We start from the raw sequence: 17533 nt of genomic DNA on the forward strand, positions 1-17533 counted from the left end.
CCCCATAAGCAGTATTCGGACTATAAAACGCACCCCATTTTCTACGCAAATTTGTGGGAGGAAAAATGGGAGTCTTAAAGCCCAAAACATAACTTTTATTTTTCCATGTGTGATCTGGAGTATTTATACATCAGTTCAAACCACAGGAGATGTGTATGCTGTAGAGCCCCCTCCATACACATAACACAGGAGAAGTGTACGTCGTACAGCCCCCTCCATACACACAACACATGAGAAGTGTACGTCGTACAGCCCCCTCCATACACAACACAGGAGACGTGTACCCTGTATAGCCCCTTACCATACACAGAAGACGTGTACGCCATACAGCCCCCTCCATACACATAACACAGGAGAAGTGTACGTCGTACAGCCCCCTCCATACACATAACACAGGAGACATGTACCCTGTGTAGCCCCTTACCATACACAGAAGACGTGTAAGCCGTACAGCCCCCTCCATACACATAACACAGGAGACGTGTACGTCGTACAGCCCCCTCCATACACATAACACGTGTACGTCGTACAGCCCCCTCCATACACATAACACAGGAGACGTGTACGTTGTACAGCCTCCTCCACACACATAACACAGGAGAAGTGTACGTCGTACAGCCCCCTCCATACACATAACACAGGAGACGTGTACGTCGTACAGCCCCCTCCATACACATAACACAGAAGACGTGTACACCATACAGCCCCCTCCATACACATAACAGGAGACGTGTACGCCGTACAGCCCCCTCCATACACGTAACACAGAAGACGTGTACGCCGTACAGCCCCCTCCATACACATAACACAGAAGACGTATACGCCATACAGCCCCCTCCATACACATAACACAGGAGACATGTACGTCTTACAGCCCCCTCCATACACATAACACAGGAGACATGTACGTCTTACAGCCCCCTCCATACACATAACACAGGAGATGTGTACGTCGTACAGCCCCCTCCATATACAAAACACAGGAGTCGTGTACCCTATATAGCCCCTTACCATACACAGAAGACGTGTACGCCGTACAGCCCCCTCCATACACATAACACAGGAGACGTGTACGCCGTACAGCCCCATCCATACACAACACAGGAGACGTGTACCCTGTATAGCCCCTTACCATACACATAACACAGAAGACGTGTATGTCGTATGGCCCCCTCCATACACATAACACAGAAGACGTGTACGCTGTATAGCCCCCTCCATACACATAACACAGGAGACGTGTACGCCGTACAGTCCCCTCCATACACATAACACAGGAGACATGTACGTCGTACAGCCCCCTCCATACACAACACAGGAGGAGATGATTACGCTGTACACATACACAGAACATTCATTTTGCATTCAGTAAACTGGGTAAGATAGAAACAAGACTCAGAATAGTCACTTATTTCCAAGTATTTAGTCAGTGTCATTCACAAAAATGTGGAGGGCTCTTTTTGTTGCACTCTGACCCCCATTAAAAAGCCCACCTATTTATGCCCCCCACCCTAACAGGATGCAGTATTAATATGTTTGTGGAGGTTTTAGAACATTTACAGATCCTGTACGCAGGAAAATGGAGACGCGTCTATACCCTAATGAAAGATATTACATATTTTCATACAAATACCTCCACTAAGAAATGCAGTATAGTTCTGCTACATCGCTTACCACATGTACAGTGCATTGTAGTAGCTTAGGTATCTATGGCTAAGATTAATCATATGGTGACAGTTGATAGAGGTCGCAAACACGGATAGCAAAGGTCCTGCAATGCCCTTCACATGGGGTAAGTGACATAGCCAATCAGAAAAACTATACTACATTTCTAATTGAAGAGATTTGCTAATAATATTACATCTACTAAGAGAGAGAGTGAGAGAGAGCGAGAGAGAGGGAGAGCGAGGGAGAGATTTTTTACCGTCCGCCAGAAATGATTTCAGGGTTAAGTTTCCAGCTGAGATCATTCCTCTGGGCATGCGCAGTACAGAAATGCGGATCCTTCACCCAAAAAAAATGTTACAAGCTCCGTCCGGGCATGTCAGCGGATGCAAAAAAAAATTGGTGGATCCGCAAAATAACGGATCCAACGGCTAGCCATCCGTCAAGATCCGCCAGTAATGCAAGTCAATGGGAAAAAAAACGGATCCGCCAAACAAAATGGCGGATCCGTTTTTTTAGGAAAACGGCGGTTCTTGACTGATGGAAAAAAACTGAAGTGTGAAACAGGCCTTAGTCGGGACTGTATCGGTCACAGTTTAGCATTATGATGGCAGGATGAGGATTTTGTACCCGCTAATGGCACATACCTTCATCTTCTCCTGATCAGCCTCCAGCCTTTTCAGAGTACTTTCTACATCTCTATTTCTTCTCTGTAGAGACTCATTTTCTTGTTCTAACTGATTCTGTACAATAATAGATAAAATAACAAAATAGTTATAAAAAGATGGTTCAGAATCTGATAAATCAGAAGGAAAGTAAAAAGGTCTGCGGACCTCTCAGATACAATCACAAAAAAAGAAACACTAAATGAACACTTGATACATTATAACAAGTTACTTCAAAGCCAAACATCTTTCCCATATAAGTGAGCATATAGCGGCCATATAACATCCCGGCCACACCGCAGAACTCGGGATCAGAACTACCTTTATCACCGGCATACATGATACTGTTGTATCAAACCATGAAATCCACTGTCAGGCCAGGACTAGAGGCTGTGATATTAATACTCCCCTACAGAGAAAATATACTTACTACTGGAGCTGGACTTGTGCAGTAAGTCATACACCGACCCTGACGACTGAGGGTCCCACACCGATCATCAGGAGGTAGGGTCTGAGCCCCTTTTTAATTCTGCAGTACTTTTCTAGAAAAATGTTGCTGATGCAGCGCCATAAACTTTGAATGGAGCCGGGGTTGGTCATGCACACTGGACACTCGTGACCCCCTTCCCTTAAGGCTGGTGGGGGTCCCCGCTGTTAGCAACTTATCCCTTATTCTGTAGCACAATCCCTTTAAAGGATTACAGCTGTGCTCACTTCTACATCGAAAAGAGAGCGGGACAAGTGATAGAGCGCACGCATCCTGGTTGGTGTGACTTCCCAATGCGGAGGTGCACGGAGCAGGACCAACCCCTCTAATGCCTCCTGTACGGTGTAAATATCAGGTTCTTTTTAGTAACACAAGGTATGAATATTGCCAATTTACTTCCAGAGATCCCTAGTTTCGCAGTAAGTCCCAATCTATAAAGTTAGTTTCCCAGCAGAAACGGTCACTTATTAATTCTAAGCATTGCATCGGTAAGGCGAAACATTCTGAATAACCAATACGTCTTCCAATAATAGAGGATGACGGACGGCCGTGCTTACAATATTGTGCTGTGCAGACGTCCTGTCGATTTCTCGAGCACTTTCCAGAGCGGAGACCTGGGCTTCCAATCGATCCACCTTCTCTGCACATTGCCGCCGTATGCTGTGCAGCTGATGGGTGAGTTTATCAGTCTCGGATTTGAGCTCGGATTCCTTAATAAGAGGAAACAAAAAATGTCACCTCGGTCTCAATTACGTTTTTGCTTCTTGTATGTGTAAAAACGAAACAAAAAAAATTCCAGACAAGACAATAAAATATCAAAGTTATCTTGATTATTACATTTCTATTTTTTTTCATAAATATATTAAAAATGCACCAGGGTGAAATCAATAATAGGAGGCCTCCTGGTCTGAGCAGACAATTTACATAATAAGTACAACAACTGGAGACGGCCAAATTATCTGCAGTGAAAACAGTAACTTGTATAATGAAGGTAGTGAAATAAGTAGCATAACGTGTATAGCCTTTCATGGAAAGAATCAGAACGCAAACAATACCAGGACGCTCATAAGACGAGGCAGTCACTCTAACCAGATCAGAGTTTCACAAATATGCTTCATCAGGGATGACTGCTTTCCATGCGATGGTTTTATAGAGCATAATACCCAATTAGAGATTGCATCCAGGGCTGTGGAGTCGGAGTCGTGGAGTCGGTGCTCATTTTGGTGGAGTCGGTATAAAATGGACCGACTCCTAAAATATATAATAAATTGGGTACAGTAGTTCAATGCAGAATATGCTGAATATTTTTTCATAGGAGTTTGGGAAAGTTATGAAATATCCTATAAATGACTGTTCTATTCCTGATCTAAGGCTACATTCACACAGCGTTTTTCCTGCGTTTTTTGAGGATACGTTTTTCAGCTGCAAAAGCAGATCAGCTTTTTAAAAAACGGCATCACCTGAAAGGTTTTTGAGCTCATAGATAATGTTTTCAATAGCAAAAGCAGATTAGAAATCTGCTCTATCCATATATCCATTTATCCATATCTGTCTATCCACATCATATCTGTACCAAAAAGAATGAAAGCCGGATAGCACACAGACTAACACTCCTTTTTTTTTAGAACCAGTCAAGTACACCTCATAGCTGCCCAAAAGGATCCCCAGGATAGGCATTGCTCGTCTTCAGTAACACATCAACATCAATTGATAGTTGGAATAAATAGACTGCATTCATCACCACATCTTAAGGTGCAGGCTTTATGTTCAAGTGTAGGGGTGTGCAGTATGAGGCTCTGCAGCAGCTGAGGTGCGCAGTATGAAATTCTGCGGAACAGTATGAGGTTCTGCCCCCCCCCCCCCCCCCAGGTTTGATCCTGGCAACGCCCATAGTGTGAATGTAGCCTGAGGATCTAGGCTTTATCTTAGCCGAGATGAGTCAGAGTGTGTGTGTGTATATTATATATATATATATATATATATATATATATACACACATACATATACACACAGTACAGACCAAAAGTTTGGACATACCTTCTCAATCAAAGCGTTTTCTTTATTTTCATAACTATGAAAATTGGAGATTCACTCTGAAGGCATCGAAACTATGAATTAACACATGCGAAATTATATAATTAAAAAAGTGAGAAACAACTGAAAATACTGTATGTCTTATATTCTAGGTTCTTCAAAGTAACCACCTTTTGCTTTGATTTCTGCTTTGCACACTCTTGGCATTCTCTTGATGAGCTTCAAGAGGTAGTCACCGGAAATGGTATTCACTTCACAGGTGTGCCCTGTCAGGTTTAATAAGTGGGATTTCTTACCTTATAAATGAGGTTGGGACCATCAGTTGTGTTGTGCAGAAGTCTGGTGGATACACATCTGATAGTCCTACTGAATAGACTGTTTGAATTTGTATTATGGCAAGAAAAAAGCAGCTAAGTAAAGAAAAACGAGTGGCCATCATTACTTTAACCCCTTCGCACCCGAGCCTGTTTTTGCCTTCGTGACCGGGCTAATTTTTTCAATTCTGACCAGTGTCACTTTATGAGGTCATAACTCTAGAACGCTTCAACGGATCCTACTGATTATGACATTGTTTTCTCATGACATATTGTACTTCATGATGGTGGTAAAAATTTTTAGATATGATCTGCGCTTATTTGTTAAAAAAAAAAAAAAATCAAAATTTGGCGAAAATTTTGCAATTTTCAAACTTTTAATTTTTATGCCCTTAAATCAGAGTGATATCGCACAAAATAGTTAATAAATAACATTTCCCACATGTCTACTTTACATCTGCACAATTTTGGAAACATAATTTTTTTTTTTAGGAAGTTATAAGGGTTAAAAGTTGACCAGCGATTTCTCATTTTTCCAACAAAATTTGCAACACCATTTTTTTTAGGGACCACCTCACATTTGAAGTGAGTTTGGGGGGTCAATATGACAGAAAATACCCAAAAGTGACAACATTCTAAAAACTGCACCTCTCCATGTACTCAAAACCACATTCAAGAAGTTTATTAACCCTTCAGGTGCTTCACATGAATGAATGGAATATGGAAGGAAAAAATAAACATTTAACTTTTTTTCACAAACAGTTTACTTCAAAACCATTTTTTTTTATTTTCACAAGTGTAAAAAGAGAAAATGAACCACAAAATTTTTTGTGCAATTTCTCCCGAATACGCCAATACCCCGTATGTGGGGCTAAACCACTGTTTGAGCACACGGCAGAGCTCAGAACGGAAGGAGTGCAGTTTGACTTTTTCAATGCAGAATTGGCTGGAATTGAGATCGGATGCCATGTCGCATTTGGAGAGCCCCTGATGTACCTAAACAGTGGAAACCCCCCACAAGTGACCCCATTTTGGAAATTAGATCCCCCCAAGGGACTTATCTAGATGTGTGGTGAGCACTTTGAACCCCCAAGTGTTTCACTAAAGTTTATAATGTAGAGCCGTGAAAATAAAAAAAAAAATCATTTTTTTTCCACAAAAATTATCTTTTAGCCTCCAATTTTTATTTTCCTAAGGGTAACAGGAGAAATTGGACCCCAAAAGTTGTTGTCCAATTTGTCCTGAGTACGTTGGTACCCTATATGTGGGAGAAAACTACTGTTTGGGCACACGGTGGGGCTCGGAAGGGAAGTAGTGACGTTCTGAAATGCAGACTTTGATGGAATGGTCTGCGGGTGTCATGTCGCGTTTGCAGAGCCCCTGATGTACCTAAACAGTGGAAACCCTCCACAAGTGACCCCATTTTGGAAACTAGACCCCCCAAGGAACTTATCTAGATGTGTGGTGAGCACTTTGAACCCCCAAGTGTTTCAGTAAAGTTTATAATGTAGAGGCGTGAAAATAAAAAAATCATTTTTTTTCCACAAAAATGATCTTTTAGCCCCCAATTTTTATTTTCACAAGGGTAACAGGAGAAATTGGACCCTAAGAGTTGTTGTCCAATTTGTCCTGAGTACGCTGGTACCCCATATGTGGGAGAAAACTACTGTTTGGGCACACGGTGGGGCTCGGAAGGGAAGTAGTGACGTTCTGGAATGCAGACTTTGATGGAATGGTCTACGGGCTTCATATTGCATTTACAGAGCCCCTGATGTACCTAAACAGTGGAAACCCCCAATTCTAATTCCAACCCTAACCCCAACACACCCCTAACCCTAATCTCAGCCCTAACCATAACCCTAACCAAAAACCTAACACCAACACACCCATAACCTTAATCCCAGCCCTAGCCCTAACCCTAGCCCTAACCCTAACCTGTGTACCTGCTTTTTTTTTTCTTTATTTTTTTTTATTTTTGTGACAAGATTGCTGCCCTGCGATCTGACTCATAGTAACGCCACTTCTCCTCTGTTCTCACACTGACAGATGATCAGAGGTGAAGCAGTGTTACTATGTGACAAGATCGCTGCCTGGCACATAATAACGCGACTTCTCCTCTGATCTCACAATGACAGATGATCAGAGGAGAAGCAGCGTTACTGTGTGACAAGATCGCTGCCTGGCACAGCTGTGCCAGGCAGCGATCAGCTGTGCCAGGCAGCGATCTAGTCACACAGTAACGCTGCTTCACCTCTGATCATCTGTCAGTGTTAGATCAGAGGAGAAGCCGCGTTACAATGAGTGAGATCGCCGGGAAACAAGCAGCTTTCCCAGCGATCCCTCCCATTGGCTGCTGTGACGCTGATGTCATCAGGACCTGAACCAATCAGGTCTCGATGACGTCAGGGGTCCCAGCATGCATTGTGCACCGGGATCCCCGCGTTGTAAGGTATGTGGGGGTCCCGGGGGGGCACAAAACCGCCGACAGTAGATAAACGTCGGCGCTGCACAAAGCCCAGCAAGCGCCAACGTTTATCTACTGTGGGCGGTCGGGAAGAGGTTAAGAAACGAAGGTCAATCAGTCCGAAAAATTTGGAAAACTTTGAAAGTGTCCCCAAGTGCAGGGGCAAAAACCATCAAGCACTACAAAGAAACTGGCTCACATGAGGACCGCCCCAGGAAAGGAAGACCAAGAGTCACCTCTGCTGTCAAGGATAAGTTCATCCGAGTCACCGGCCTCAGAAATCGCAGGTTAACAGCAGCTCAGATTAGAGACCAGGTCAATGCCACACAGAGTTCTATCAGCAGACACATCTCTACAACAACTGTTAAGAGGAGACTTTGTGCAGCAGGCCTTCATGGTAAAATAGCTGCTAGGAAACCACTGCTAAGGACAGGCAACAAGCAGAAGAGACTTGTTTGGGCTAAAGAACACAAGGAATGGACATTAGAGCAGTGGAAATCTGTGCTTTGGTTTGATGAGGCCAAATTTGAGATCTTTGGTTCCAACTACCATATCTTTGTGCGACGCAGAAAAAGTGAACGGATGAACTCTACATGCCGGGTTCCCACCGTGAAGCATGGAGGAGGAGGTGTGATGGTGTGGGGGTGCTTTGCTGGTGACACTGTTGGGGATTTATTCAAAATTCAAGGCATACTGAACCAGCATGGCTACCACAGCATTTTGCAGCGGCATGCTATTCCATCCGGTTTGTGTTTAGTTGGACCAACATTTATTTTTCAACAGGACAATGACCTCAAACACACCTCCAGGCTGTGTAAGGGCTATTTGACCAAGAAGGAGAGTGATGGGATGCTACGCCAGATGACCTGGCCTCCACAGTCACCAGACCTGAACCCAATCGAGATGGTTTGGGGTGAGCTGGACCGCAGAGTGAAGGCAAAAGGGCCAACAGGTGCCAAGCATCTCTGGGAACTCCTTCAAGACTGTTGGAAGACCATTTCCAGTGACAACCTCTTGAAGCTCATCAAGAGAATGCCAAGAGTGTGCAAAGCAGTAATCAAAGCAAAAAGTGGCTACTTTGAAGACCCTAGAATATAAGACATATTTTCAGTTGTTTCACACTTTTTTGTTAATTATATGTGTTAATTCATAGTTTTGATGCCTTCAGAGTGAATCTACAATTTTCATAGTCATGAAAAACAGGATTTTTTGGGTTGCTTACCGTAAAATCTGTTTCTCGGAGCCTTCATTGGGGGACACAGAGACCATGGGTGTATGCTGCTGCCACTAGGAGGCTGACACTATGCACAAAAAAGGTTAGCTCCTCCTCCGCAGTGTACACCCCACCGACCGGCAGGGAATTCCTCAGTTAGTGAGAAAGCAGTAGGAGAAGTAACAGAATAGATTGAAAACAGCACAAACAACTCAACTGTAACCAATCAACCAAAGTAAGAACAGGAGCTGTAGAACATGGGAGGGTGCTGTGTCCCCCAATGAAGGCTCCGAGAAACAGATTTTACGGTAAGCAACCCAAAAAATCCTGTTTTCTCGTTCGCCTTATTGGGGGACACAGAGACCATGCGATGTCCCAAAGCAGTCCCTGGGGTGGGAAACAAACTTCCATCAGGCCAGTGGACTCACCACCGCTGCCTGCAGGATCCTTCTACCTAAGCTGGCGTCTGCCGAAGCGTAGGTGTGGACCTTGTAGAATTTCACAAACGTGTGAACCGATGACCAGGTTGCAGCTTTGCAAAGCTGCAGCGCGGAGGCTCTGTGGCGTACCGCCCAGGAAGCACCCACTGCCCGGGTAGAGTGCGCTCTGATCCCCGGAGGGGCCACATGATGCTTAACCCGGTAGGCCTCCAAAATCGCCAATCTGATCCAGCGAGCAATAGTAGCTTTGGAAGCCGGGTGACCCTTCCGCGCCCCATCTGGAATGATGAAAAGAGAGTCTGTCTTTCGCAAGGAAGTTGTCCTAGACAGATAGACTCTCATCGCCCTGACCAGGTCCAGCTTGTTCAGGGACCGCTCCCGAGGGTGAGTTGGACTCGGACAGAAGGACGGCAGAACAATATCCTCATTGAGGTGAAAGGAGGACACCACCTTCGGAAGAAAAGAGGGCGGAGGCCGTAGAACTACCTTGTCCTGGTGAAGTACCAAGAAAGGAGAGCGGCAAGAAAGAGCCGCTAATTCCGACACGCGCCGGATGGAAGTGATGGTCACCAGAAAAGCTACCTTCCAAGAAAGAAGAGAAAGGGAAACATCCCTGAGAGGTTCAAAAGGAGAACCTTGCAGAACCTCAAGAACCAAATTAAGATCCCATGGATCCACGGGCGCTCGGTACGGAGGAGCCGTGTGAGCCACGCCCTGAAGAAAGGTTTTGACCTGAGGGCGGGAGGCCAACGTCTTCTGAAATAAAATGGACAGCGCCGAAACCTGACCCTTCAAGGAACCGAGAGCAAGCCCCGCATCCAGCCCTGCCTGAAGAAACGCCAGAACGGAAGGGAGCGAAAAGCACATGGGCGCGATGTTATTGGCCTCACACCAAGTGAAATAGGCCTTCCAAGTACGGTAATAAATTTTGGAAGACGATGGCTTCCTGGCTCGGATCATAGTATGAATTACTCGACCGGAGAAACCTGCTCGTTTCAAAACCTCGGTCTCAACAGCCACGCCGTTAAATTGAGCGGCCAAGAATTGGGGTGGCAAACCGGACCTTGAGACAGCAGATCTGCCCTGTCTGGAAGCTTCCAGGGGGCGTCCGCGAGAAGGTTGACGATGTCCGCGAACCAAGCCCTTCTGGGCCAATTCGGGGCGATGAGAATGACTGGAATCCCTTCTGCTTTGATCTTCTTCAGCAGCTTGGGGAGAAGAGGCAGGGGAGGGAACAGATAGGGGAGCTCGAACTGCGACCAAGGAATGGCCAGAGCGTCGGCGCCCACTGCGAGAGGATCTCGAGCTCTGGACACAAACTGTGGGACTTTCCTGTTGAGGCAAGAAGCTAGCAGATCTACATCCGGGGTTCCCCATCGACGGCAAAGCTGAAGAAATACCTCCGGATGCAGGGACCACTCTCCTGCCGCAAGACCCTCGCGGCTGAGAAAGTCGGCGGCCCAGTTGTCTACGCCGGGAATGTGTACCGCGGAGATTGTCGGTACCGAAATCTCTGCCCACTGAAGGATCTTGGACACTTCCGCCAGGGCTGAGACACTCCGAGTCCCTCCTTGGCGGTTGACATATGCCACCGCTGTGGCATTGTCTGTCTGAATCCGGACAGGCAAGCCCCTGAGGAGCCTCTCCCAGTGGACGAGAGCCAGATGGATCGCTCGTATCTCTAGGACGTTGATCGGCAGAGCCGATTCCTGAGTCGATCAACGACCCTGAACAGTGTGATTGCGGAACACTGCACCCCAGCATCCGTTGTTACAATCTGCCAGTGAATGGGAAGAAAAGACCGCCCCAAGAGGATGAGAGGTGACGTCAACCACCAGTTGAGTGACCGCTTGATCCGGCGTGAAAGCCGAACAGGGCGATCCAGGGACAGAGCCGACCTGTTCCACCTCGACAGAATGGCGTGTTTGAGAGGTCTGGCGTGAAATTGGGCAAAGGGAACTGCCTCTATCGCCGCCACCATCTTTCCCAGGACCCTCATGGTTGTTTGGAGGGACGGAAATCGTGTGGTCTGCAGCGATCGTACATCCTGCTGCAGGGAGAGAATCTTCTCTTGTGGGAGAAAGACCCTTGACCGACAAGTGTCGAACAGGAGACCCAGGAACACAAGACGTTGAGTAGGAACCAGACAGGACTTTTTCCTGTTGACGATCCACCCAAAATTGGAAAGGGTGTCTAGGACGATCATCAAACTTAGGCGAGCCTGTTGAAAAGAGGGAGCTTTGATCAGAATATTGTCGAGGTACGGAAAAAGAACGAGACCTCTGATCCTCAACAAGGCCATCAACGCAGCCATGATCTTCGTGAAGACTCTGGGACCGGTGGCGAGACCGAAGGGCAGCGCGACGAACTGGTAATGTTCCTTGCGAACCGCAAAACGCAGGAACTTCTGATGTCCGGAGAATATGGGAACATGTAGATAGGCATCTTGGATGTCTATAGAACACATGCATTCCTGCTCCTCCATGGAAGCGATTACCGAACGAACCGACTCCATCCGGAAGTGGCGAAGACGGACTCTCTTGTTGAGCAGCTTGAGATCCAAGATGGGTCGGACCGCCCCGTCTTTTTTCGGCACGACAACTAGGTTTGAATAAAACCCTGTAAACCGCTCCGCTTCGGGAACGGGCACAATCACCCCGGCACTGAGGAGAGAGTTGATGGCCGTAACGAACCCCGGGATCAAAGCTGGATCTTTTGGAGGACGGGATTCGAAGAAACGATCCCGCGGACGAGAGACGAACTCTATCTTGTATCCTGACGATACAACCTCCCTGACCCAAGCGTCCTCTACTGAGGCCAGCCAGAAGTCCTTGAAGAACAAGAGTCGACCTCCCAGTTGGAATGGACCCTCTGGAGTCCGAGGATAGTCATGCTGATGTGGACCGTCCAGATCTGGATCTGGATAGTCTGCCCTGTGAAGAGTGGGATCGCCAGGAGGGAGTGGGTCTGAAGGAAACCTTCTTCCTATCTTGGCGTGCCTGCGGTCTTTGTTGGTTGGAGGATGTCTCCGCCGTAATGAAACGGCGGAAAGCCCGAAAGGGTCGAAACTGACGCATTAGAGGAGGTCTGCGAGGTTTGGACTGAGGGAGGAGGGAACTCGTGCCTCCGGTGGCATCCTTAATAATCTGATCCAATTGGGAACCAAAGAGGTGCACTCCCTGAAAAGGCAGATTAGTAAGAGACTTTTTAGAAGACAAGTCCGCCTGCCAGGCCTTGAGCCAAATTGTACGTCGGATTGCCACAACGTTGCTTGACGCCTGAACTGCACAGGATGCAGCATCCAAAGAAGCAGAAAGCAGATAATCCCCCGCATGGGAAATCTGATTGGCGAGATCGGCCAATCGATCTGGTTGTGCTTTCTCTAGGATGCCCTGAAGAAGATCCTCTGCCCAAGTAGCTATGGCCTTTGCTGCCCAAGATGAAGCAAAGATTGGGCATACCGCCGTCGAAGCCGCTTTGAAGGCAGACTTCGCTAGGGATTCTATAATCCTATCATTAGAATCCTTGAGAGACGCCACACCTGAAAGCGGGAGAACCGTGTTATTAGAAAGTCTGGACACGGGCGGGTCCACCGAGGGAGAGGCAGACCAGTTGTCCGTGAGCTCTTTAGCAAAACGGGTACAGTACGCCGAGACGCTTACCTCTTTGAAAGCGTCTGGTCGGATCTTCTCTTTCCCTGGTAAAAATCGTTCCAAACTCGGAATGAAAGGGAAATACCCTGGATGGCGTTTCCTCCCGTCTGAACGAAACCTCCTGATCTGAGGACTTCGCAAGGGAGTCAGAGATTTCGAAGGTGTGGTTAATCGCCGCAATGAGGTTCTGTACTGTAACCTTCATGTCCGCGTCCTGGCCAGATTCCAGCTCTACAATCCCTTCAGAAGACATATCTGAGAGCGCTTCACCTGACTCGGGTGAGGAGGCACGGGAGGGCGACTGTTGGGAAGGACTAGGTGCAGATGAGGAGAGGATTCCGGCCGGAGATCCTGCCTAGGCCTTTTGCGGCTTCTGCCAGCTGGCTCAGATGGAGCGTCCTGTGACCTGCTGAACCCTGCAGAAGTGTCCCGGGCAACCTATCAAGAACGGCCACTAGGGACTGAGACACCCTGGTGAGGTCTGCCACAGATTGTGAAAGAGACGAGGCCCAGCCAGGAATGGGTGGTTCGCTTTCACGTGGCGCAATAGGTGGTTCCTGGACGGGGTCATGCTGAACGGGATTGCTGCAGTCCAGGCAGATGGGGGTAGGCTGACCTGAGGGAAGCTTGCGATTGCAAGAGGAGCATGCGAAGAACTGGACTAGAGTGCCCGTGGGAACTGGCGGACGGCCACGATCAGACTTAGAATTAGACATGGTGAAGGAAGAGAAGATGAAAACCTGCGGAAATGCAGGGAACAGAAAGGCAGAGTAGGGTGTCAGTCTGCAGTTGCAGAAGTACTCACGGTCTGGTGACCCCGAAAGAGATGATTTAGGCTCTTGCAACTGGCCAGGAACCGACAGGGAGCGCTGGCCTCTGCTTTAGTCTCCGGCTGTCAGGCTGCAAAGATGGCGACAGCCCGATGTGAGGAAGAGAAAGCGTGGTTTCAGTGGAGGAAGAAAGGCGGAGCTAGTCGCCTTCACCAGAGAGAAGATCCGCCCCCCCCCTTCCCAGCCACAAGCCTGAAGGGGCGGTGGGAGGGCTCAGGAACTGGCCGACCTATGAGAGTGAACGGGGGCGTGGCCGCGACGGGCGCGAAGGCCCAAACTGAAGCCGGGGACTAAATTTAACACGGCGGCCGCCTGTTAGCGCGGGGCGGCGCGGAAGAGCAGCGGCGCAGCCGCGCCCGCCCCTAAAGAAGACGCCGCCATAGTCCTGCTCCCAGAGGTAACCCTCTCCAAGATACCGGCGGTGGGGTGAAGAGGGCCCGCACCGCAGCTGAGGCAAAAAGGGATCCGGGAGGCGCCGATAACCTGCGGCGCTACTTCGGCGCCGCATCCAGGTGTCTTTGTGGTTTCCTGAGCCGTCCAATAAAGGTACCTCTGTATCCCACGCTGTCTGTCTCCGTCTTCGCGCCTCGTCCAACCGACAGGCTCTGGTGGGCGAGTGGGTGGGAGGCAGGGGGCAAGGACCATCCGTTTTCGCTTGCACGTCACCTGTGCTGAGCCCGTGGTCCGCCCGGAGAACTATGAGCATACGGGGTGGCAGTACACGCCGTACTCATAGCCTCTCTGTGGGAGTACAGATGTGACTGTTCACACTGTATCCCTCCTAATACCTGAAAAGGAACGATGCACGTCGAGGTAGATATGGGTCCAATGAAGGACCCGTGTCCACCTCCTACTGACACTAAGCTAAACTGGGGAATTCCCTGCCGGTCGGTGGGGTGTACACTGCGGAGGAGGAGCTAACCTTTTTTGTGCATAGTGTCAGCCTCCTAGTGGCAGCAGCATACACCCATGGTCTCTGTGTCCCCCAATAAGGCGAACGAGAAATAAAGAAAACTCTTTGAATGAGAAGGTGTGTCCAAACTTTGGTCTGTACCGTATGTATGTAATCGATATTATACAGTGTATTACATATTTACAATTTATTACAGTTTTTTGTGTTCTAAAGTTGTATTCCAATAATAGATATTATGTTCTATCTAAATATCTTGATTATTGGATCACAGAAATGATTAAATGTCTGATGTTCACATTGTACTACAATAAATTTTTCACTTAAATATAAGCAATATATGTGGGAGTCGGAGTCGTGCAGTCGGAGTGAGGGAAATTGAGGAGTCGGCGTCGCAGGTTTGGCTTACCGACTCCACAGCCCTGATTGTATCGCAAGATGAAACACATGGGTTACCTTGTTAATGTGTTGTATGAGGCCCTGTAACCCACAACTATTTGTCGCTCATTTTCAAAATAAGTGTACCAGCCTCACCAGGTCTAAGAGATCCATTTAATGATGTATGAAGGCTCTCCTATGAAAACTATTGACAAATCCACTTTTCTTACACCATTTGTAATCCATCTACGTGTATGATGTAATGAAAAGCTGCAGTAAGGGGGTCTGATACTTACACATACAGTGATTTGCTCCTCTTTGTGCTTCAGCTCCTCGTCTCTGGCTTGCAGTCGCTCTCTCACCGTCTGTAAAGTCTGCTCTAAATCTTGGAGCTTAAAAGGAAAAAAAAAATAAAATGTATAACTGAGCAATCCCGAGACACTGATGCCTTTATACCACTGATCGGACAAGGGCCGGATGAATGTTGCCAGCCATTAATCTTTACCAAGATTGAAAAGTATCTTATTGATCACTGGGGAGGAATCGTACCGCTGGAGCCCCCAGGTACCCCAAGATTGTGACTTTGCAGAGCCCCGTCAGAATGGAGTGGAGGTCCAACATGCCCACCTCTGCTCCATCCATGGTCTATGCTGCTGGCAACCTCCAGTCCATTCAGATTCTGCAGATCTCCGTTCTCCCGAATTAGTGTTCAGCTCCACAGCGATCAGCAAGTTATCTTTTAACCATTGGCCAAATATGTGTTTGACATGTATGACCACCTAAGCACAGACATATCAGTGGGCACCATGCAGTGCTTTATTTCCACACTGGACTTGTAGTCAGGTTACTCCACAGATTTCTGATGGGTTACAGCAGTGGGACACTAAATAATAAGCCTATTTTCGAGGGACACTGACAACCACTTCAATAGCATGTCAGTAGCAGGTACCTATATAGTGCATAAGCCTCCTTCATTAATAATAGTAGTAGTAAATTGCGTCACTTTAAGGCAAAGCGCTGAGTAAAATTGTCAGCAGCATGATGTAGGGGCAGAGACCCCGATTCCAGCGATGTATCACGTAGTTTACTGGGTGCAGCAGTTGTGATAGAATCACAGCTTTCTTTGCCACAGAACTAGCAGTGCTCAGAATGCGGAGCCCTGTATAACTCCACCCACACCACTGATTGACAGCCTATATACTGTGCTGGTGTGGGCAGGGTCGGACTAGGAGGCTGGAGACCCCCTATCCTCTACTGATAATCTCCTGCTGATAAAATATATACTGTATATTTTTTTTCTTTGCCATAAAATCCTTTCTTGGACGTTTCATTGGGGGACACAGGAAACCATGATGCTGCTGCCATCAGGAGGCTGACACTAAGAATTACAACCTTAAGAAACAAGTTGTCTCTTCTTTCACCCCCTACACCAGCCTTCTGACAACCAAGTGGATCCCCTTATTTTTGTGGGCACCATTGAATAGTACACCAGCGGCACAGGCCCTCTAACCTTCAAGGAACTTTCATCTCTGAACTGGTCAATCTCCGTATCCTTCCGCTGCAGTAAATCCTGCAGATCTTGCAACCTGCTGTTCAGTTTTGCTGTCTGAAAAAGAAGAAGAAGCCGTAGATCAATAGTTATCCAAAGGCGCAAACAAAGAACAAAACCATGCGTCCTCATAGCAAACAATGGAAGCAGCTGAAGGGGAACCGTCAGTCCTGTGATAGTCACTAAATGGGGGCAAAACACATCTGCCGCTCGTCAGCCCACCACTACTGATGAATGTGTGAACGCAACAGCGCGCACTCATGGACACAATCACTTTTTCAGATTTACGTTGCAGAAGGGGGGGGGCCCTTTTATAGTATTTCAGCCCTGAGTGCCACTTTATAAAAGACTAATGCTCCAAGTGCCCCTTCATAAACTAATAAAGGCCCAAGCCCCCGTTATATAATATTTATATTGAGTGCCCCTTTATAAAATATAATAATTCCACAAATGTCCGCTTATAAAGTAGTCCTGCTAGTACTCATTTAAAAAGTAATAATACCATGAGTTGACCCCTTCATTAAAATAATACCATGAGTTGACCCCTTCATTGACCTGGCGATCTTCCATTTTTGTGCTTTCGTTTTTTGCGCCCCTTCTTCCAAGAGAAGAGGGCTTGTGTTTTGCGGGACAAGTTATACCTTTGACCGACACCATCGAATTACCACATAATGTACTGGAATATGGGGAAAAAACGATTCCAAGTGCAGTGAAATTGCAAAAAAAAAAAAATTGCTATTTCACAATTGTATTTTTTTTTTTTATTTACCATATTCACCATATTGTAAAACTGAAATGGAAATATGATTCTCCAGATCAGTACGATTACGCAGATACCAAACATGTATAGGTTTTTCTTTACTTAATCCAAAATTTGTAAGACAAAAAAATAATTCCACTTATGTTGCCATTTTTGGACACACGTAGCGGT

General features: G+C 47.0%; 1 protein-coding gene across 6 annotated transcripts in view; it reads right to left on the reverse strand.

Moving 5' to 3' along the window:
• The window catches only part of GOLGA1 (golgin A1), a 72807-nt gene that overhangs the window by 13578 nt on the left and 41696 nt on the right, over window positions 1-17533 (reverse strand). For all 6 annotated transcript variants that reach the window (XM_073590730.1, XM_073590728.1, XM_073590726.1 and 3 more), the window contains 4 exons: window positions 16564-16659; window positions 15350-15445; window positions 3375-3527; window positions 2313-2408 (listed from right to left, as the gene is read on the reverse strand). In XM_073590730.1, coding sequence (XP_073446831.1) covers window positions 2313-2408; window positions 3375-3527; window positions 15350-15445; window positions 16564-16659 — 441 coding nt within the window. The remainder of the gene's footprint in view (window positions 1-2312; window positions 2409-3374; window positions 3528-15349; window positions 15446-16563; window positions 16660-17533) is intronic.

Source organism: Dendrobates tinctorius, unplaced genomic scaffold (genome assembly GCF_039654945.1).
Source record: "Dendrobates tinctorius isolate UK_male_01 unplaced genomic scaffold, ASM3965494v1 ptg000120l, whole genome shotgun sequence".
NCBI classification, from domain to species: Eukaryota; Metazoa; Chordata; class Amphibia; order Anura; family Dendrobatidae; genus Dendrobates; species Dendrobates tinctorius.